At 31.8% G+C, this 24,617-nt stretch overlaps 1 protein-coding gene across 2 annotated transcripts in view; it reads right to left on the reverse strand.

The window, feature by feature from the left end:
* The window catches only part of LOC118193498 (terminal uridylyltransferase 4-like), a 130,245-nt gene that overhangs the window by 41,413 nt on the left and 64,215 nt on the right, over positions 1 to 24,617 (reverse strand). For both annotated transcript variants that reach the window (XR_015040143.1, XM_035364600.2), the window contains exons 17-23: positions 18,644 to 18,805; positions 18,266 to 18,355; positions 17,953 to 18,066; positions 16,404 to 16,478; positions 13,978 to 14,155; positions 5,040 to 5,087; positions 2,312 to 2,409 (exon numbers count right to left, since the gene is read on the reverse strand). Coding sequence is in view for 1 of the 2 variants with exons in the window: in XM_035364600.2 (XP_035220491.1) it covers positions 2,312 to 2,409; positions 5,040 to 5,087; positions 13,978 to 14,155; positions 16,404 to 16,478; positions 17,953 to 18,066; positions 18,266 to 18,355; positions 18,644 to 18,805 (765 nt within the window). In the remaining variant the exon portion in view is untranslated. The remainder of the gene's footprint in view (positions 1 to 2,311; positions 2,410 to 5,039; positions 5,088 to 13,977; positions 14,156 to 16,403; positions 16,479 to 17,952; positions 18,067 to 18,265; positions 18,356 to 18,643; positions 18,806 to 24,617) is intronic.

Genomic DNA, 24,617 nt, shown 5'->3' on the forward strand with positions numbered 1-24,617 from the left:
AAATTTATCTTGGCACATCTCCACCCCCAGTTTGCACCAAAAATAATTTACTTAGAGAACTTCTTAATGTACTGTAACCTATTTTCTTTTCTTTCTTTTTTTTTTTTTTTTCTTTTTTCTTTTTATTGAGGACAAGCGGAAAAAAAGGTAGGGTTCATTCTTTCAAATAAATTTAACAAAGTGTGTAAAGCATATTTGATTTATTATTTTTTATAATAAATATGCCAAATTTCAAAATGCGCCAGTATATAAATTCACGCATACAGTAGAAGTCCAGAAATCCGCAAAGCTTGGGACCAGAGGTTATTAGGATTTTAGGATTTTGCGGATTTCAGGACAGAAAAGATAAAGCATAATATTTGTACGAAAAGTGCAAAATAAATAAGGTATATTAGATACATTTAATTAAATTATTATATATATTATTGCAATAATTTATTATATGCATTAAATTATTATTACATATATAAATTGATTATATTATTCATTGTATTATATGTACACAATTTATTTTTCCGTATATCATACACAATCGTGTCGCAATTCCATACCATTCTGCTATAAATCGAGGAGTAGCACCTGCCTCCATCTTTTGCAGAATTTGCACTTTTTGCATTACCGCCAATGCAACGTGTTTACGTTTTTCAACGTTAAAAGCAGTAAAATCATGACTGCATTTCTTATCAGTCACTGTATTAAAAAGGGCTGAAATTTAAAATATTCTTAATTTACCCACAAAATTTCAGGATAAAAAAAAGGCAGCACTAAACAATCTCGTGAAATAACAAAGCTCAGAATATATAACAACATGAATCGTGACCTTGAATGAAGAGTTGAGTGAATCGTCTGCTTTTTTACCTCGATACAAAGATTAGAGGGAAAAAACTTTTATTTTATGTTTTAAAATTTTTTTTATGTCAATAATTTGGTATTTCCGTTATGACTCATTATTATTTGGTAATTATGACATCATTATTCGGTAAGTATTTTTCCTTCGATATTTCGTACTCAATGTTGCGGTAACCTATAAACTGAATGTTTATACTTTGAGAGGCAGATTTTCGGTATTTGACTGTATCTTTGAAAATTTTCAATAAAAAGCTCTAATTTTTTGCAGGTATGCCTAGAAATAACATCTACTTTAAGATAATAATAAAAATTTTATAGGTTATGATTCAAAATATTTTTCGAAAAATTTGTAAAAATTATTTAAAAATACAAATTTTAAAACTAAATCATAAAAAAATGAGCGAATTTTATTTGGAATGAATCTAAATTTTGAAATGTGAAAGGAAGAATCAAATAAGTTCAATAAAAAAAAAAAGAGATACTAAATATAAACCAAATTCAATTAACATTAAGGTGCTAAAATTTTGAGAGCTAATTTTAATTCCATGCACTTTTTAACAAAACCTTGCAGTTTGGGATAATTTGAGTTGCAGAACTTAAATAAATAAATAAATAAAGGTATGTTTTTCCAGAAAAGTCCGATTTTGTGTCAAAATACCTATGTTAGAACAATGCTACATATAAATCTAATACATATCCTAAGTCACACTTTCGAGACATGGAAAACACTGAATTTCATCAATTGGCTACTATATAGAACTGTCCCCCCTTTTTTTTGCAGTTTACATATCCATATACCAGCTATCATTCTTCTTGGCATATAATTTATACAGAGAGAAAGTAGAAACTTCCCTGCAGTATAAAAGCACAGGTTTTCTATAAAACTGTTCAAGCCAAATTAGCAAAAGCAAAGAAATAATTAACATTATAGTGAACAAAATTTTTTAGTTTCTGAATAAATAATAATCCAGGAAATCAAACAAGTACTGTTAATATGCAATAAATGGCAGAAATGACAAGCTTATATAAAAAAACAAAAGCACAGTACTAGTCTTATTCAAAAATCTTCATTTTAATGCTATGGCAGAACATTTCATTTATTAAGTTAAACAAAATATAATTTAGCCCATTTATTATCAAAAGTAAGTATACTTTTGCATAAAATCTTTTCGAATACATGCACATTTATTATGAAGGGTCAGTCTATGCCAAGTTGTCGTTGTATGGACATGATAACACAGAATGTGGCAAGTAATCTAATTATGCAAATTTGTTTTTGTGCATCACATAAATATTTACGTTTATTGCACAATGTATAAAAGGCTTTTTTCTTTTTGAATGGTGAACAAAATTTGCTTGGACACCAAAATAAATAAATTAATATATAGAAAAAAATAAGGACCTTCCAAAAAGTATATTACACATGAAAAAACAAATTTACTTCAAATAATAAAAAACATACCACTTCATAACCAAGTATAGTGCTCATTCTTTCGACTGACAATGGAGTTCCAAAACGCTCCCGTCCCCGAATAAAAGCTTTCAATATGTAAGAATTCACTGAAAAATTAGCAAGGCATTATATCTCATTTCAATTTCACTGATGCTACCTATTTATCTGCATAAGATTGCAAATTTATAGAAAAATAAAACTCTGTGTTACAAGTTATAAGAATATAATAAACTTTTTATTTTCTGAAAATGGAAAACTTCTTATTTCAACTTTCTACTTGCAAGAGACTTGTAAAGAAACATTAACAAACATATTAGGAGTATGATTGTTGTTAAAATTTACAAAATACACAAATCATATATACATACATATATATATATGTAAAATATAAAAAATATGATGGCTTTGCTCTACGTGAACAGGCAACCTCTAATTAACTTTCCGCAGTTTCAGGATCTTTTCCCTAGATCAGTACTTTCAAGAACATTCTGGCATGTTATGTAATCACTACTATAAATGCAGAGTTCGCACCATTTACCATTTTTCATCAGAATGCTTCCTGCTATCGCTGCTATAAGATCCTGCTTTGCCCTCTCTCTTCTTCTTCCCTTTTTTAGAATAGTTATAATGTCAAAAGCCTAAATTTAACCTTATTTTAATTTAAATCATTATTGGATATGTAATTTTGTAGAATCTAAAAAAACAGTGATCTGCCATTTTAAGTGAATAAAGATATGGAGTTTTTAAAAATGAAATTCTTCTGTGACTTCAATTCGGCTGCCTTTCACTTCACAACGACCACACCTGGACTCTGATGTGCCCAGATTGCTAATCTTCATCTTTTCCAATGCTTATTTACTGCAAATATCACACGCATATATATAATATTCCTATTGACATAAAAGGACAGCCATAATGTTGGATAAGCAAATATATCCGATAATAGTTAGGTGTTAAGAAAAAGATCATTAATTGTCAAACTATAATTTTACATATTATAAACCTAATAATTATGTTTCACAGCAAAACAGTAAAAATGAACTGAAAAAAATGAACCTTACATATTCACAGAAATGTCTGAAGTTAAATACAGTATGTACAGTAGATATTCAAAAGTTCAGTCCTGTAATGACTGAAAGAAATTTTTGATCGCAGACGCTCTTGATTCACTGCCAAACTTATCCATCTTTGCAGCATTATTATATCGATTCCTGTAGTTCTTTTTATCGCTCTATATATTTAATTGCAGTTCCTAGAACCTTAACTCATTCATTACATGAAATTCTAAAAGATTCAACAACTTGTGACTTCAGAGCTGATATTCATGAAAAGGTGATGTTCTGTAACATATTAAAGCAATTTTTTTTTAGCTTCTACAAAAACAATTCAGTAGTTGATTCAAAAGTGTACTACCTTCAAGTGGATAAACTGAGTAATACCTTCAAACTGAAGAGGCCAGAACTGATCAATAGAAAAAGTGTTGAGTTTTATGGATATAATTCCAGATCTCACATAGTTTGCAATTCATCAAAAACAGTTACAGCATGGATGGGATGTGCTACCACATCTACTATACTTGCCAGATCTGGCACCTTCTGATTATTTTCCATTCTTAAAAAATTTTTTGCAAACAGAAAACATTTACTTTAAATGAGGATATCAAAAATCACTTGGATCATTTTTTCATAAGCAAAAATAAGAACTTTTATGAGCATGGAATCGTGCTGTTACCAAAAGAATGGCAAAAGGTATTGGACCCAAATGGTTAGTATATAATTCAGAAAAATATTTATATAAGAACACTGTTTTTTCAAATAACATAGAAACTAATCCTTCATGCCTGAAAACAAAAGAAATTTACAGCTTTTTATTTTAACAATTTTGAACAAAGTTATATTTATATTAACTAATTTAGATGTTGGACAAATTTTCTACTTTACTAATTAGTAGCGAATAGCAAAAAAGAACAAATAATTAAAACAAGCAAATAAAAATCATTCTGCATGAGCAAAGCTTGGAAACATCTTTTATTTTTGGCTAAAATCATTAGCTGAATTTAAAATTTTTCAGAGATCCAAAATTTCTTCATTCCATGAATTGAATCTTCAATTCTGGAGATGCATGGGATACCCATGTTTCATTACTAGTAACTATATGACTCAAAGAGTTCCTCATCTTCCTGACAGTACTGAGTTAAGAAGTTAAGAACAACATCAATCTGTTTTATTTTCAGAAAGCAGTTCTGAAATCCATGACAGCATAACTTTCAACTGTTTTTAGACTGGCAATTTTGAACAACAACTACAAAATTTTTTGATATTTCTGGCAAATGCATAGAAAGCAACAAACTTATGAACTATTAATTCTCGCATTTTTCTTAATCAACATCCATTATCAAACTGACTTTCACAATAGTCAGTCTGCCAGCGTGCTGACCATTCTATTACTATCATTATATTCTTTCCGAAAACATCTCGCCATCAAATCTTACATGCAATATGGTCCATAAATTTAACAAACTTGACAAAGAAAATTTTCCAGTAACATGCTTTCTGCATTTGGAGGGGGGGGAGAACCCAATTTCACATTTGGCATAATTTTCAATCTAAAAAAAAAAAAAAAAAAATCTAATTTAAGGAAGGGGGAACTAGCATTGTTTCACTGCTACGAATCTAAAAAATTTGGCATTTTGTTGGTGTAATATTACATTATAGGATTTAAAAACTTCAACACTTACTTTTTCTGCTTAATCCAGCTCCAAGATTATGATTCAGATCAAAAGGATCTAATGAAAAAAGGAAAAAAATAAATAATTATCAATTAAACATATCTTGCAGTTTGAGAAAGATTCATGCAACTTGTTAATACACTATAAAATAAGAAGATATATATATGTATACTTAAAATTAAACCAAAGTGCAACAATGCCTGTTGAACACTTGTGAACTACAATTTCAATGGGCATTTAGGGTCATCAGAGTAGGATAATGCAGCAAAATTTTGATAGAAATTTAAATTAAACCAGAGCACATGGTACCTATCAAGGCTGTTGGTAGGTTGGTATCAAGGCTCTAGTGACCTAGAGTTTGACAGTTATCATCTGACGACTTAAGGTGGACAGCCACCACCTCACACCAATAAAGGATGGATCATCAGTATGGACGTTAATAGTAAATTTTAATAGATTTACAAATTAAAATGATAATGAAGCACCCTGGGACCTGTCAAATTTGTTGATCACTCTGATTTATAAATTGAAAGAAACACATTTACAAAATAGGGAGCTGTTCTCGACAGAATTTTTCGGAATCCCTCATATAAGAAATGGGGTATGTTTACTACTTTTGCTACTTATGTATTATTCTTCAAAAGAAAAACTGTTGCCAAGCAGCACAATTTAAAGCCAATTATGGATAAGCGGTACATAAAAATACACTTAAAACATCTGTAATTCCATTTGATGTAACTTTGATTCTCAAAAAGCCATCTTTAGTCTTTATGAATAAGATACTTTTTCTTGTATTTTGGGTGAAAAATATTAAAATTTGGGACTTGCATTATACAGAAAAGCAGTGGATTAGTTTCAAAGTTACATGATCTTACCATAAAACAGAGAGTGTATTAATAATAGCAACAGGGCATGAAAATAGTAACAGATTAAAAGAATTACCTCCAACAAGAAGTTGGTATTCACAGCATTTGTTCCAAACAGAGTTCCCAGTAAAATTGGAAGATCTAACAAAATAGTAGAAATCAATGAAGGCCCTTTAACAAAGGCTTTACTTATTATTATTTTTTTCTTTTTTTTTACTGAATACTTTTTCATCTATGTTATATACATATACTTTGAAATTCTAGCTTGAGCTCACTTTTTGAAGACCTGATGGTTTATCAACAAAAATCCCCACTTGACAGATCAAACAGACATTCTAACATTGCTTTTCTTTCTGAGTTCAACTATTAGGTTCCGCAAACAACACACAGTATTTTCACTCGAGTCTTTTCAATTCCTTTCACTTCTATTTTATTGTCTGCACTTTTAATGGCAAAACTCCTCTACTAGTCACTTATTAATATTCATAAAATACAATTTTTTAGGTTTCTATTTCAATGCCAGAATACTTATAATGCACTTCATCACAGAATAGTTTCAGCTATTGAAGTAGATAACCTTCATGTTTTCATTTACTTTCTGCAAACATCTGTCTACTCTGTTAATTCTTTACAATAGCCTTGGTCCCAGAAGACAGTCAAATCACGAAGACTTTCTTTCTTTCTTTCTTTTTTTGTTTGTTTGTTAAAGTTTTGTTTTTATTTTTACTCGAGACTTTTAGTCTCAGACTCTGAAACTTTAATGAATGCTCTTTTAAATTTACTGTAATCATGCCATTGAAATTTTACAGAATTATTTTTGGTAAACATTTACTATCACTCAACTGCTTTATAAAATGTAACTTTGTTTAAAGATAAAATTTAAGTACTTCAGCCTGTTGTTGCAGGTAAATAACGAAGTAAGCTACATCAGATGTGCAACATTGTTTCCAAATGAATTCATATAATAAATCTAGCAAAACACAAAAAAAAGCTGTGAGGCTTTCTATTTTTAATTAAGACCTTCATGGAGCTTTGATATGTTCAAAGTATTATCATAACATTTTCTTTACACCTTAATCTAAAATCTGATATTTTGTATGCTCTGTGAGATTTAATGGACATGAAACTAATACCGGTCTATTTTTTTAGCTTTTCATACAATATTTTAAAACAAAAAAATTGGTACATATGATTTATGCAAAGAGTAGAATTAGTAATAACTGAGAAGTAGCCAGAATTTTTTATATTTTTACAAAAATTCTGAAGCTTTTCTGCAGCTAAAATTTTAATACATCACTAAAAATTTTATAAAACAATCTGTACCATCTGAAGCACCTCCCAAAAGATGTTTAGAAAAATAATTGAAACTCTGTAAGTTACTTCAAACATGCTTAAAAAATTATTCTTTTTGCATTTTCTGAAAATTCAGCTTCTCTGCGGCTTCTGAATAGGAGACCAAGTATAGCAAGAAATTTCATAGTGTACCAATTTTGGCATAATATCTATCTTCAAAGAATTCTCTTTCTCAATTTGAGAGCTGAGCTGAAATAAAGATATTTAATTTTTGTAAGGAAACTGACCACAGCTGTTGAACTACCTGCTAACTTCTGCAGATGTGCCTTTCTTTTCTCCTTTTTTTAATTCTGATAACCAGAATCATAACTTCAACTCTTACTTTCCTCCTATGGAAAGATAACTCTTAACTGAAATGCCATGTCAGCTGAGTTTATTCAGTTCCCCCCCCCCTTTGAGGACTGATAATTTAAACATGAAGATGAAACCGTTTCTATTATGGCACAAAAGGTGAGAGTTTTTCCTTTGCTTTGTCTCACTACTGAGCACTGCCTGAGATAACCACTGGTCTGACTTTGTTGTAAAAATATTACTGTGTTAATGGTTATCCTGGCAGAAGCGATTATTTCTTCCATATAAAAAATAAATATTACATGGGCATACAAGCATAGATATGTTAATTACAGACATCAGGGTTCCCACTCAAACAGGAAAATGAAATTTGCTGACTTTTCCAGGTTTTCCAGGTGTGTTTTAAGAAAATTCCAGTCTATCTGCGTAACGCACATTGGCTGTGCTAAGAGATAAATTAATTATGATACCACTTGAAAACACAAAAATTAGCCAATTACATACAACTTATAATATATAATCCCCAAAGCATTACTAATATAACTAATAGGAGTTGTTTTCTCCACTGAATATTGAGATTAGAATCTGTCCAATCTGGATTAAAAAAATGTCTCCCCCCCCCGACATTTTTCAGCTAAACGAAAGAAAAATCTATTTAATAATATTTTTATATAAACTCAGGTATTTTATATTTATTTAGTAGCATACATAAGCAAAAAATATGTGCATTAAGTTTCATGATGGTGTGTCATCATATGCTAGAATTAATTTCAGGATTATGCCAGAGAAAATTTCCTGAACTTTGAGAGTATTATTTACTAACAAATAATAAATAAATTTAGAGAAGAAGCAACATTAAATGCCACAAATAACATTAAAATAAAGATAATTATTTAAACATTGAAATAGAATAATCAACGATGTTTTGGCATATATAGTTACATTAAATGGTTAGCCTAGGTAACTAATTACTATTTTTGTTACTTTTCCGCAGGCAATAACATCGCCAATATTGGTAAAACTGATGCCAAACAGAATATTTTCACTGGTAACATAGAATTTTTACCAGATAGTTCAATTTTATGGCCTAAAACCATTCGTGGTACTTAAGTTAATTAGGATGCAATCATACAGCTCAGCCGAAAGCGAAAATATAGAAAAGGGAAGGTCAAGTACTAAATTCATCAATTCTAATGAGAATGCACTAGCGAAGTAAAGCACTGAGTTTTTACATAATTTCTGAGTAAGCTATTCTACGAATTGAAATAATTTTTGCATTTAAACTTGTATTCCAAATTAAGATTTAACTTGAAATTAATGTAGATAATTACTGAGAGAATTAGATTTTTGTAGAGTAGTTTACGTGATGAGATCACTTGGGGTCACGTGATACGAACTGATGAATCAGGTATTACGAAAGCATACTAAATTTCTAAATAAATGTCTTTTTACAAATTTATTGTGTTTATTTATTGACTTTTTACAAAATTTTAAACGATATTGAAATGGAAAAAATAAATAAATAAATAAAATCCAAACTAAAAAATTCTTAGAATTAACATTTGTTAACATTTTTTATGTGTATAACTGTATGTTGTCACCAATAAAGTCTGCTTGACGAGATTTGCGCTGGCGAAACTGAAAAGTACCCTATTTTTCTGCAAAGTGACAAATAAGGCATTTATTTAAAAAAAAAAGGGGGGTTAAAAAGATTTTGCTGTAAAATCCTAGTATACGCTACGGCCTTGGCACGATTTTGAAAATTGTCGCCAACACCAAAATGATGCGTTTACTGCTCATCATAATATCCCTAAATCCCATGTATATGGTAGTACATGGGCACTATTCCAGTGACGTAGCGAGGGGTGCAAGGGGGTGTATAATGCCCCGGGTGCCACTCACAAAGGGGCATCAAATGGTCTCCAAACAAGATTTTCACCATATCACTGGTTTTATTTTGAGGGGCGTGGCAAAAAGGTATTTTGCCCGGGGCGCCAGTTATGCTCGCTACTCCACTGGGCTATTCTAACCTCCATGGTACCCTATACTAGGATTAAACTGATTTTATTTTATATGAGAATATGTATTTTCCTTAGTTCAACATGCACTGCATATGCACATGGGAGTCTCTCGATACTCAAGGTTACTGGAAACAAAAAGTTGCTGGAAACTTGCTTTGCCTTTCTAAAAGACAATCTGATTGGAGCTGCGAAAATTCCTCTAGGCCAGCTGGCCGAATGATGCTCACACGATACATAATTCGCCAAGAAAGTGATCGTTTCCAAAGTCGGTGCAAAACTCGTTTTTTTTGGGGGGGGATAGCTGCATGACTTTTCCAGATTCCTTGACATTTCCAGATTTTGACTCACATATTTAAATTTCCTGACTATTCCCTTAATTTTTTGGTCAATTTTCGAATTCCCTGACTTGGTTTTCCAGGTAGAGTGGCAACCCTGAGACATTGTGTTGTATAAGTTACATGAGATAATTAGATATAATCATGACAGTTATGTACATATTTAAGCATTATTTGAATTCATATTTTCAATACTTTTACTGAGATGATCAAAGAAAATTCTACGGAACGAGCTATTTTTCTAACATTGATTTTTAGTTGTTGTAGTACTATCTGGCTTAAACTGGGTAGGGAGTTATGTGACTCAATTTTCTGGTACCTTAGCTTATTTGCTTGGAAAAGTTGCAACTGCTATTATAGCTGTAGCACCTAACAAGGAAGTAACTTTGTTACCATTCAATTACTTTGGCATTATTGCAAGAGATAACTACACCATATTGCTGCGAATTGTCAGTTCAATGTACCCAACTTTTGTAAGGCCTCTCCCCACCACATTAATTTGATATTGTAATTATGCTGCGAATATCCAATTCTCAAGGGGGGGATTTCTTAATACCTTGCTTAATCATTTCCTCTATTTTAGTTTTTGCCTGCTTGTTGCCACAGGTATTCTCCACTCATTTGCGGCCAGTATTGCCCGCTTGGTATTTTTAAATGCAATTTATCAGTGTGTGGGCAGTTGAAGAGGTAGTGATCTGCATCACCTACCACACCACATTCAAATAGTTCTGAGTCTCGTTTGCCAAATTTCTCAAAATAATGTAAGAAGGAACCATGGCCAGTGTAGAAATGAGTTTGTGAGCTGCTGTATGTTTTAACTGAGCATGAAACTTTTGGAAAGAACTTGTAGGTTCTCCTCCCTGTGCTTTCCCTTTCCCATCTTTTCTGCCATTCTTGTAGAAGGCTGCTGAAGACTGATTGTGTCTGTCATCTGGTGGGAGCCTTAGGAGAATTTTCTGAATATCTTGCACTAAAAGACTCCTTGACTTATACCCTCGGATGGCCTCTAAACTTGAGGAGGAGTCATTATATATATTGACCTTTGTTGTTAATTGATATTTTGCGAAATTGATGGCTGATTTTAATGCTAGAAGCTCCACCTGAAAGATGGTATTTTTGTCATCCATTTGGCTTTCCCAATTTTTTACATTTCTCCTTCTTAAAGTACACAGTAGATGCAGCCTGTGTCCTTCTCTGTCTAAGTCCGTATCTGCAGGGTGTTCAAGCATGATCTGCTTGTACTTCTCATAGTCTTTGTGGTAGAATGTCTTTTGCCACAGAAAGATGTTATCTTCCAGGTGCAGTGTTCTTACTAATAATGATTTTCTCTCCACTAAAAGGTCCAGTGGAGAAATACCCACCAGCACTTGCAGGGCTGCAGTTGAGGATGTTCTGTAACCTTCCATATAATCAATAGTTGCATTCTTTGGATGGTGAGAAGCTACCTCCTCATATGGGCAGTGAACTCCCTTCCCCATATATGGCAGCCACATATAAAATGATCTTTTCTGAGATTGTTCTGTACCAGCTTTTGAGAATAGTGATTGGAGTGCCCCAATGACGTCCTGTTATTTTAACCATGGAATTGCTAAGCTAATTTATTTTCTGCTTAAGCTCTTTAATGTGTGGCACCCAGGAAAGCCTATTGTTAATTATAATACCTAGGTATTTAAGGTCGGTGACTTCTTTTATAGAGACTCTTATTTAGCTTGATGCTAGGATTCCTATTTTGCACTCCATGCCTACATATAAAAGTTGTTTAGTTTTATCTGCTGAGATGTTTAATTTGTGCTGATCTGCCCTGCTTGCAAAAGTATTGATCGTGTTTCGTGCCTTTAGTCTTATGCCCGTGCTACCAGATATAATCAATAAAAAGTTGTCCGTGTATCTTGGATACCCACTCCTTGCTGTTGGTCATAGAGTGCGAAAGTTGTGTTCCTTACAAGATTCCAAAGCATAGGTTCCAAGCAGGAACCCTGGGGACAGCCTCTTTCCAACTTGACTTTGAGCACATCATTGTCCATTGTAACCTGTATCCAACAATCCTGCAAGTAGCTGCGTACAAGGCTCAAGATTTCCTTTGGGCATTTGATGGTGTCCAGCCATTCGACTACATCTGGCCACCATAAAAATCGAATGCCCAATCATATAACTAATATGTACAAATTGTCATCTTTGTTCTGCTCTGTGTTATCTAGTAGTTGTTTTAAGGCATTTTCTGTGGACTTTCCTCTGCAGAAGCCATATTGTTTTTCATTTATAGTTTTGTTCCCGTACATGTGGAAATTAAGGCATTGTAGAATTATTTTTTCTAAAATCTTACTGATTGAAGGCAGGAAGCTTATAGGCCTATATGATGCCAGATCTGACAGGTCTTTGCCCTGCCTGTGAAAGACTGCAATTTCGACTAGTTTTATGCTTCTAGGGAAGTGTCCCAGTCGCCAGCAAGCTCTGCATAGTTATCGAAACAACCCTGGGAATTGTGAATTTCTTTAACAATGGTATTACCTACATCATTGGGACCTGATGTTAATTTAGTTATGATGAAGTCATATGTAGTATCTAGCTCCTCCGGGGAGTCGCAATTATCCAGTTGTTCCAAGATTTCGTTCACCCATCGCCTGAAGTAATATTTTAAAGTGTTGTGCCCTCGGTAGCAGGTCTTGAATTGCCTTTTTGTTAGGTGCGTTAGTCTACTATTGATTTCATATTGTATTATATGATGGTCACTCAGAGAGAGTATGCCCATTATCTCCCAGTTGTTTATGTATGTGGACACTGATAGCAAGACAAATGCGACATCTGGGCAGCCTTTTGCTCTTTCATAGTCAAATGCTGGTTGAGTCTTCTTTATTTATTACTATTAGTCCAACAGCTATCACATATTCTAACAATTTCTGTGCTCTGTGATTTTTTTATCTGTGCTCCCCATACGGGCCTAGTGACATTAAAGTCACCAGCCGCTAAGGTATTCTGGAATGTTTGTAGTAAGGATTGGTTTAATTTTTGTAGCAGGCATTCAGTTTGCTTGCTTGGGGAAAGTAAATGCAAATGATTGCTATTTTCATGTTGAAGGATTCAGTCAAAATTGTTACTGTGTAATCTGTCATATCCATTAGCAATGGACTTGGAGGACTGTTATACAAAATGGCTGCCATTCCCGTACTGGAGGCGCAAGATTTACTTGTTGAAGGTTGGATGGAAGTTTGCCCTCCCTCATGTAAGGTTTTTGTAAGAGTGCCAGGTCTACTGCACTGGAAGATATCACCTCCGCGGTACTAAGTGTGGTTGCCCCTTTGGAGATTGCATTATAAAATTTTGATGTTGAACTGCTCTCTGTTATAAACCTTCTCTATTGAGTAGACTCCCTGGCTGAGTTCATTCTTGTCTGTAACATGGACATTTCGATGTGCTTGCTGGATGTAGTGTGTCAAAGGTACTACCTGTCTTCTCGTTCGTGAGGCTACTGTTGACACAGCTGGTGGTAATTGAGTCGCAGTTTTCTATGGGGTGTCCTTTGCCACACATATTAAATTATCCTATAGTTCATATGAAATGCTCAATTTAAGCAGAATCTTACAAGATTCAAATGGAATTTGAGCCACCACTCTTCTTAAACAAAAAAAAAAAAAAAAAGGGGGGGGGGCCTCATGATTACAACCTCCATAATTCCCGACCTAATTAGAAGTTAAAAAAATAAATCACCAATTTGGAGCAGTGATATAAATTTAAAAATAAAGTTAAAAGGAAAGACATCATTTGCTGACTTTCAATCCACGAGGCCACAGGCAGCACAGTAAATTTAGAAAAATTGCTGAAATTAAATGAAACCAAAAGACGGTGCTGATCATACCTAGGAACACCGGTGACCAACAAAACTACGGTCACCAATGTAGTGAAATGCAGTCTTGTTACTGTAGGAACACTTGCCAAAATAATGAATGATAAGCACTTAGTAGAGTAATGTAATATTATTCAATATTCCAAAAATTTTGGAAAGTCTGTTGAAGATGTGTTTGATGTCAAAAGCCATTATTATCAATGAAACAATCATAATGAAATAATAACTGAATAAACAAACCTTCTATAGCAATTTGGTCAGAAAGCCACAATTTTCTGAAACGAGTCAGAAGATTTTTCTGTCGTATGGATACAACATACTCTCTCCAGTCAAAATCACATGCATAAAATGACAGTAAGCCCAACCATAATTCTGCTACACTCTCTTTGTTCTTCCCATAATCAGACCACACATCTGCCTATAAAAGAGCAAGGACTATTATGTAAATTTTTTCTTTAACCAATTTTTTTTTTTTTTTAAATATATATTACAGCAATAAGATTTAAACGCACTAAATACTACTACAACCAATTTAATAAAACTCTCAACACTTACCAAGTAACAAATATACATGTAATAAAATTCTAACTATAACTGGCAACATCCTCCTGGTCACCTTTTCAATTTTGTTATTTCTCCTTCCTGGAGTTAAGGGCTTATAATAAATTTTTCTGAAATACAGCACTTCAAAATTAATCCCTGTCATATGACTCTTATAAAATGCAAAGCCAAAAGTGAACTGATGTCTTTTATTTAACCAATACTAATTAAGCATTGCAGTGTCCCTCTGCTGAGAAATATAATGTAATTTACTGCTTTTAACCTAATGTCAATATTATAATTTTCACATGCTTGCCTCTGTCAAGCTACTATGCAATCTGCTACTTCTCTTTATCAGTAGTTATAACACTAAGAATACATGAACATATGTTTATAATTATGGAATAATGAGCATGCATCTTGTGTCAGTCTAAATATACATATTTATATTGATTCTTTTTTTTTTTTTTTTTTCTTCCCAGATTTAAAAAAAATATCCCACAGAATTTTATGACATTTTGTATAAATAGCAAATAATACAGAACATTGATTTGTGCCATACAAGAATGATAGTATTCATGCATGGTCTGAGTACCATGACCATTCATGAAAAAAGCAAGGTCAAAAACTGATGTTATAAGATGAGGTTAATAATCACTCTTAACAGACATAAAGATCACACATTGAGTCATCACATTGTTAAAATGAAATCTGATGAATCATGGCAGTCACATCCACTTCTATACCAAAGCAAGCTTCTTGATCTTTCTTTCATGTTGATGGCAAAATGCAGTTGCTTTCCCAAGTGCATTTCAGACATGTTTAGTCAGGTTCAGATCTGAAGATATAGCTAGTCAATCCATCCTAATTTAATTCTCCAAAAGTTTGAGACATAAAATTCCACATAAAAGGATAGCTTTTCAATTCGTTATATATAAAAATACTTGCCAGCTCCTGACAGATCCAATTTCAGATTAGATGTACATTTGAAAAAAGATATCAAGGTACAATGTGAGAGGGTCATTTTGGGATAATAATAATAATGGGTACTTATTCCTACCATTTTGGGAAATTTTAGGGTTTCAAGGCCAAATCCATAATACTTGGAGGGTTAAAGATATTCATCCACCAGTTCAGATCTATGTGTTGTCTATTATAAGCAAATGAAAGCCAACTGAGCCACTGAAAAGTCACATACAGGTGTCTAAATTCTCCTTTCTATAGCCCTCAGTAGTTTGGGAAGCTGTGTGACATGCACAAATGCATGGAATGATGTTGCAGTCATCCAACAATATGGCTGTAACTGCTTTGGATATATGCAAGTTGGAATGGGAAGTTTTATTTGAAAGAAAACTTGCATCTTCGAGTAATGAACATTTCAGCTTTGTAGGATAGAGAAAGAACTAACATTTTATACATTAAGTGTACTTTATTCCTTTTCTAGTTACTGAAATTTGCACATTGTATAAATTAGTCACTTCAAGAAATAAGTTTTTTAATTCAGACAAAGCATAAGAGGTCTGTTGACTAGCTTCTTCCCAGTTTGACCAATAACACCAGAAACGATGGCCTTGTATCTATCCTCCCCTACTATCAGTACCTCAAATGAGACTTCAACAAATTTCAAACACCTGAACAAAGACAGTGCAGTCGTAAATATCCATGAATTATTTATGGTTTGTTAATCAGCATCCTCTAACAGCCATTATTAGGAATTCCCTCATTACGGATGAAAGGAATATCTGGTAAACATCAGTCCTGTTGCACATCTGGCCTAGATGTTGAATATCAAGCAAATTAAATACGAATAAAAAAGAAAAATTCCTTTCTTTTCAAATAAAAGATTAACTTTAAAATATCATAGATAAATGGTTTACAGAAAGATAACAAAAGACTTAAGCATTCACATCCTATAAAAAGTTTGAATGATGGTAATTTTTTTATGTATTTCTTAAAACTCTGAGCATTTTCACTCCAGAAATTAAAAAAAAAAAGAGAGAGAGAGAGATGTTTTAAGTTTTCATTTATACACAATATAAATCAAGAGTTCTATCATTACATAGCTGTTGCATAAAGTAAATTAATTTGTTTAAAATAAAACAAACATTTTTCATAAAAATACATACCAGTTTATCTATATCTTTAAAAAACCACACATTCCACCCTTCAATCAATTTAGAAGGTTTTTCACCATTATATAACTAAAAAATTCAAAAAATTCAAAATTAATACATAAAACATTTTTCTTTTTCAGCTTTTATTTTCAGCAGCAAAACTTTAAAAAAAAAAAAAAAAAAAAAAAAAAAAACTTTGAAATTACAGAACAATTATTATAATTAAAAAAAAAATTCTCTAAAATTTCTAATTTCTTGTTTTAATTCACAGAAAGCAAAGAATATGCTTTCTATTTTCTATTTAATTTTGTGTGTAAATACACTGAAATACAGAGAACCACAAACATCTGTATAAAAGATGAAAAATACGTTGAGATGACATGCAGTAACATTAAATTTAAATAATTCAAAATTTTATGCTTTATCTATTAATAATAATAATTTATAAATTATTAAAATAATTTTGATCCATTAGTATTTATAAAGCTTGTGTTATAAAAAGCTTATGTGAAGATGCTCTTATTGTATACAATATGGGGGAAAGGGAAGCATTCAGTTTGTTTCAAGCTTAACACACTACAAAACAAATACTTAAAATTACTTTTCCAGTTTTCTAGTTTCTCTTGACTTCACTGCCTTAAGCACAGCATTCCATTACGTGTTGGATTCCATCAGAAAAAAATATTTTGTCACAGCTTTCAAATCATTACTGAATAACATCTTTCTAATAATCATTGTTGTTGTAATATAAACTACAGAAATACCGCTTCAATTTTTGGAAGGGAAAGAAAAAAGAAAATCATTTAGAACCAAGTTTGGCAAATTTGGCAGATGGGGGAAAAATTAAAATTTTGTAGATCATCATGTCAATGTTTACTTCATTAAAATTTGTCTCCCAAGTTCTGAATCACCCAGTACAAGTCACAACACGATTCTCAAATACTGCATGAATACAGAGAGGAGGAGGACAACTTTAAAAATGGGACAGTAAGTTTAAATATTTCATTTTTCAGAAAATTTTATACAGTCAACGGCTGAAGTCTGGCTACTCTGTGAAACAATAAGTCGCTTCTAGCAATAGTCAATTGATCTGACCAAAACCTCAAATACATTATCATACATAATTGTAGTATATCGAAAAACTAAAATCCATTTGTTGAGTAAAGCTTGTTAGTGTTCACTCTTAGATTTGAAACAGAAATGCTCTTTGTATGTACTGATGCAATCTATTATAATTAAACAGTGTACAGAACTTTATGCACCAAATTAAAGTTTACTTAATCTTCATCATACGAAGGATTACTATACAGACAATATTCCACTGCTTTAGTAAAAATACACTTTTAATACACACTTAGTTAATGCTGCCCTCATAAATTATACACAACTAATATCACATAACTGACAAATCGTCAATATAACACCTAAACAAAAAATTTAAAATTCTTTAGATTTGTAAATTTCCTTAAATATGTAATTTAGTTACACACTCTGCTGAAGACTTACATAGTGTAAATGAAGTGGTGAAGAATTTTTAAATATTGATAAATTAACAGCTTACTTCCTGCAAAACTGGGATTACAGGAGGATTTCTCTGTTGCAAGAAATATATAACCATCAATATATATGCATATGAAGATAAACTTCCACGAGATGCATCACATATTCCCAAAGTCTGTAAAACCAAATATAATTATCAAATAAAACAAAGTGGGGGTTAAAATTTAATTTATTAAAATAAATAAATACAATAAAATAAAAATTTGCAAAATTTTAAAACTATAACATTTAACAGACATTCAATTAAGTAAACATGAACACACTAATACAGAATAGAAATCAACACATTTAGGAAAAATAACATATTTATATACCTTAGCAAAATATTTTAAAGCAAAGCCTAAAATTTGGACCCTCTGATCAATTTTGCTGTATGTTTCTAACATCTCGGTATTAACAAGAGCCTGAAAACAAAATAATAAAAAAATGAAAACTAATTAAAAATTGCAACAAAACACAAACTCAATATAGCTGATACACTCGTATGATATAAAATAAGCTGATACACTCGTATGATATAAAATTACAGATACTGACATACTAACATTTGTAAAGCTGAAAATGACTCAATAACTTCATGTACTTTATCTCGGTAAAAATGAAAAACTAATTTTCAAGATTCATCCACAATCTTTGATTTATTCATTTATAACAATAATCAAGGAACTCTTGGAATAAAAGGGAATGTTTACCAAAGTATTGTACAGACTTATATCTCCTTCAAGACCAGAATGACTATATGTAAATTTAACTATAGGAACTTTTGCACTTGTTACAGAAATGATGTTTTCAAGTTTAGGATGTGCATGCAGTTGCTTAGCCACCTTTTCAATAATATCAATACAATCCAGATCCTAAAAAGAAATAATAATAATAATAATAATAATAATAATAATAATAATAATTAAAAAAAAAAAATCAATCTCTAGCATTTCACACAATTTTTTTGCGACAAACAGATACAATGAAACCAAACTGAAGCAACAGGTAAAATACTGGAAAACTTTTACACAAAACTACTGCACTTTTCAACATTAAATATTTTCTAAAACTCACAAAAATTTTCAATAGTTTCACTGAAAACAAAGACTATTTATATACAAAAGCTAAATTTTAATACAAATTCTTCAACAGAGTTTTAACTAGCAAATAACAATTAATAAACTTAAATATATAAACTCATCTTTATATAATTTTCAAAAAGTATTCTTTACTTTTTTTTAATCCAAGAAATATTTAAAGTCCACGCCAAATATGCAGTTGTTTCAATTTTAAGTAAAAAAAAGTAGATGATATAAAAAAAACTAATCATTGGTCATAAAAGCCAATGATGAGTTTTTACACCTATATGCTGGCTTCTAGATGTAAAATGTAGAATGTAAAAATGAACCTCACATCTACCACTTTTATTTGTTTAGAAATTTCAATACTATTGGATTACCTGACCAACCTTGACAAGACAATCATGCAAAGCACTATGATGGCAAAGTATGCAACCCAGTAATTTTATGAACATGTATTTATCTGGCAATCCACTAATGACTGCGCCAGTATGTAATGTCACCATCTATCTTGGTGGTGGTAATGCAATTTGCATGCAGTTTTGAAATTTGAGGCTTATGCTTTTGCTTTCTGCTTATTGTGATTACTATGTAGATATTTCTTTTCTTGTAATGAATCACAGTGAAAGTGCTGCATTTTTTCAGTAATATGGCATTTTGCCTAGCAGTACAGAGTACAGGAATGGGTTAATGTATACATGGCAAGTTAAAATGGGTCAATGTATACATAGCAAGCAGTGCCAATTTGTTCTGCAATGTCAAGTATTCTGCAATTCTTTGATTTTTCTTTTAAGTTAAAACTGATTACTGCATACTGGGGGAAAGAAAACATTTTATTATGAATGTTTTTAATTTAGCTAATTTATTGCAGTTTTATATAATTTTGAATGTTTCATGCAATTATCAGCATTTTATTATAGACGTTTCTTGCATTTTTAATTTTGTTAATTCACTGCTGTTTTATGTATTTGTGTAATTTTCAGCACATCACCATTTTTTAAAGTTGCCACTTTTTTTCATCTGTTAGAATGGCAATGAATTAGTCACCAGTAACAGGAAACCTCGTGAGAAAATGTGAGAGTATCAAAATTTCCGAAATTAACATACCAAGGAAACAATATCATAATCTCTCACAGCAAGCAAAAAAGTTACAATAGATCTAACATATATTTTTAGAGCTTGATAAATGTACAGGTTGTCCGAATCAAATGTACCTAATTTGGAGAGGTCGCTCTACTTAACAGAAAGTTTAAAAGCATAAGAAAACTGTAAAATTAGATACCAATACTCACAAAGTTTTCATTAAACAATCAGTACATGAGCATGAGCTCTCTTAGTAGCCCTGAGAATGTCCAGCTGGTAGCTCAGTTCCAGCTACGTCTGGTCTAGCATTTCTGGAGTCACAGTACCAGTAACCGCGGTTACGGAGGTATGAAGGCCTTCATTATCACAGATGTTCTCTGAGTACTCTTTGTCTTTCATGTAGCTCCAAAAGGAGATATTGAGAGAAGTCACGATGGGAGATCTTGGTGGCCAGACAATTGGGCTACAGCGTCCTATCCATCTGTTAGGGAAAGTTGTATCTAAAAATGTACAAATATGTTTGCCCCAGAGAGGAGGAGGCCCCATCTTGTTGGAAGATAACAGTGGATTGTAAATGCTACATTTGGGGTACTGCGTAAATTTGTAACATGTGTAGGTAATTGTTTGCGGTCACAGCAAAGAAAAATGGTCCTACGACTGTATCATGTGCACATTGATTTTTGGGCTGCTTCATTCCAATTCGTGTAGTGAATGGGGACTTTTGAGCCACAAATTCTGATGTGCTTATTAACGTTGTTGCTAACATGAAATGTAGTTTCATATGAAAAAAAGATGCAGTTTAGAAAATTGTGCTCATTTTCAATGCGAGATAACATTTCCACAGCAAATGCTGCAGCCCACCATTTGGTTGCAGTTTCTGCACAATCTGCATTTTATATGCATGCATCCTCAGTTTTCGATGCAGCACATCATGACAGGGCCGTCTTAAGGAATTCGGCGCCCATGGGCTACTAAAAATAATGTGCCCTTCTTCCTAAGAAAATACACAGAATGGCAAATGGGAGTCGGAAAAGTTATGCAAAACAAAAGTGTCAGAACTAGAAAAAAACTATTTATTACTTTTATAATAAACTGTTATCTTTATTGTAACTTTTCTTTAAAGTCACTTGTTTAAAAGATGGGTATAAATGTTTACCCAGATTTGAGGGGATTATCTCAATAATGACAGTTCCGATCAGTTTTTAGTCTAATCCTTAGAACTTTATCGGAACTATTATATGATTCTCCATCAGTGCATAACATAAACAAAAATAAAATTTAATTAAATAAAAAACCATTTAAGAACAAAAACACACCTTAATCTAAACAAATGTAACTTATATATTTACTTTCCTAGCTTTTTCTTTGGCAAACTGATCAATAATATCACTAGTATTTAAATTTTCAAATAAATCTCTTTCAATAGACAAAATACTTAAATCATTGAGTTTACTCTGTCCCAAAGAAGATCGTAAGTAATTTTTTATTCTTTTGATTGCTGAAAATGATCTTTCGCCACTGCAGTTTGTTGTGGCGATACTTAAAAATATGCGCAGTGCTGTGGTTACGTTTGGAAATGTAGATTCAATTTTTAACTCGATTATTGTCTTTAAACTTAGTTCTGCGATAGATATATTTTCGGTATTTTCCAATAAATTCACATGTTTAAAATGTAGGCATTTTTCAATAAAGCTGTTTTCTAAATCATTCTGATATATTTCGCACAACTTTGCAGCATTATTTCTAATTATGTCTTCATTTATATTTTTTAAATTAACTAGAAACCCAAATATTGAATAAATGTCAACATATGCACATTTTCTCTTTTGTACTTCTGCTAGAATTTTATCAATAATAGCATAATATGTTTTTATGCGGAATTCGTCATTTGCATCAAGTTGCACTTCTTCCGACGTATTTTCGTCGAACTGTCTTTTTCTTTTCCGTAACCGTTTGTATTCATAACAGCCAGATAATTTTATACCTTCTGATTTGTAAAGGTTAAACAAATCTATATTTCATTTCGATTGTACAAATTTTTCTAAAGAAGCATATAAGCATATAAGCAGATCCCGGTTTTCGAGATGAAGACCCTCTTATAATATATTTTTTAACAATTCTGGAAATTGTTGATTGATTTACGGAGTATTTTTTTGCTAACTCCATTTGGCTCATTCCAGACTCGTGGAAAGCTACAATTTGAGCCTTATCTTCAATTGATAATTGCTTTGACATGGATGCACTGAATCATAGAATTTTTTTAATGTTTTTTGGCGGGAAAAGGCTATTTTTTTCAATATGCATTTTTTTTGTCCACTTTCATTTTTATAAACCGTTCAATATACTACCTAATTTCTTTATACCTTAAAGTAAATATATTTTTAAATATAAAATGAGAAAAAAAAACCAATTTATTTTTTAACCTTTTAAAATTAATAAATATTATCTTGCTAAATGCCATTTTTTTTATTATGCGTTTTTTTTGTCCACTAGTGTATGTAAAAGGAAAAGCACTTACCTTAGGAATATAATAATATAATTTAATAATTTCCACTTAATTTTCAATTTTTAATTCACCTTATTCAGTCAACAAATACTAAAATTATATCAATTTTACTTTTGTCGTGCAATCTATATTAAGGTATGCATCAGTGACCCCTTTATGTTCCTATCTTTTATCAGGATTGTTAAAATAATACAATTTACGTTTAGATAAATGAATATGCCCTGGCGACGCAGTGAGTATACGTAGGTGGTCTTATATTAACTCCAGTACAGCTCCGACAGTTCAAATGCGACTGAAACAAAAGTACGATCGGTAGGGTGTTACTCCTATTTCGCGTTGCCCTTCTCTATCTATCGTTTTTCAGCATATTTGGAAGAAATAAAAATCAGTTTAATATTTTAAGAAGTGTTTTAATTTAAAAATAAGTAAAAACTAATAAAATAAAAAATAAATTTTTACTATATCGCAAATAAAAAATTGCCGCCTCAAAAGGCTTGCGCCCTGGGGCTATAGCCCATTTAGCCCTGTGGTTAGGGCGGCACTGCATCATGAAGAGTTGATCGTGGCATAGATAATTCAGAAGTTGCCTGTCTGATCGACTGACGAGGGCTACATACGAAAGTTTGTCGAACATCTTTCGCACGTGAATCAGAATGTTAATGCTGATCACCTCCAGATTTTTTCTGTACACTTACTTCCCGGTTCGATAAAACGTTTTATGCCACTTTTTATGCTCTTAGCCTGGAGTGGATTTCTTTTATAAACAGTTTTAAACATTCTTTGCCCTTTTACTATGGATTTGTATTCTGCATAGCAGAGAACAATTTGTGCCTTCCCTTGCAGTGATGCCATTTTTATGTTTGTTAGCTCAGCAAAAGCGCAGGTGCGTCAGACCCGAGAAAAAATATTGTTACCATATTCTACAAATTCAGCTCCTACATATGGCCAATATTGCTCTCAAAGAACTAAAACTTTGTTTTTAATCAAGTCTTCAAAAGAGGTACATTTGATTCGAACACCTTGTATACTTGAATTGTACAATAGGTGAGTTCAGTCCTTCAACTTGGCAATATCACAAGTAAGAAAAATATGGATTAGTAGTCATAAGAAGAATAATTAATATTAGATACTTTTATACTTGTCAGTTTTAACTATTAAGCTGCAATCAATTGCCAAATTTGGTAGTATTTATTGCCAAATGATAAAAAAAAAAAAAAAAAGAGTCCCCCCCCCATTCTATTCTTTCATAATAGTAATTTGTACAAGAGCATTTTGAGAATTTTTTTCCACTTCATGTGTTGTCATGCTAATAAAGCATACATGCATCCTCGTGAACTAAAAACCAAATCCAAAATAAATAAAAGAATTTATAGTTTCCCCCCCCCATAAGAATTCTCTCATTCAAAATTATAGCAATTTTCAATTTACCATCAACTGAAAATGAAATTCTTGAATTCTAAGAAAGAAGTATTTTGTCCTCTACATAAAAAGTTACCACTTATTTTTCAGGTGGTCATAAATTAGCAAAGTTAAGATGGCATTAAATATATTATTATATATTACTGTGTGCTTATATTATAGTGTAAAAATCCACCAAAAAAAAAAAAAAAAAAAAATTCACATAAGCAATCAACAGTCGTATGTCATTATCAGATTCATACAGTCCCCAAGTTGTATTTGGCAGAGTTCACATGATGGCAAATATTAAAGGCCAAAATAATATACTTGATGCCCTCTTACTTAGTACTACTGATTTATGGCTGCCTGTAAAATACTTTTATTTCCCCACGTAGGAATATAAAGTTTTGGAAATGTGTTAAAGTAAGTTTTCTCTTTCTCTTTTTAATACATTTCTATGAAAATTTCATTATTTAAAAGAGTTTTTTAAAGCTGCCTAAACTTAGCAACATTTTTTCCTTGGCACTTTGGCTGCCAGTTACACCAACAAATACTCATATTTAAAAATCAACAAAAGCAGATAACATAGAAGCTAACAAATCTTAGAATAATTTACTT

Source organism: Stegodyphus dumicola, chromosome 3, assembly GCF_044657685.1.
Source record: "Stegodyphus dumicola isolate Sdum_Otavi_A_Nest chromosome 3, ASM4465768v1".
Taxonomy (NCBI): Eukaryota; Metazoa; Arthropoda; class Arachnida; order Araneae; family Eresidae; genus Stegodyphus; species Stegodyphus dumicola.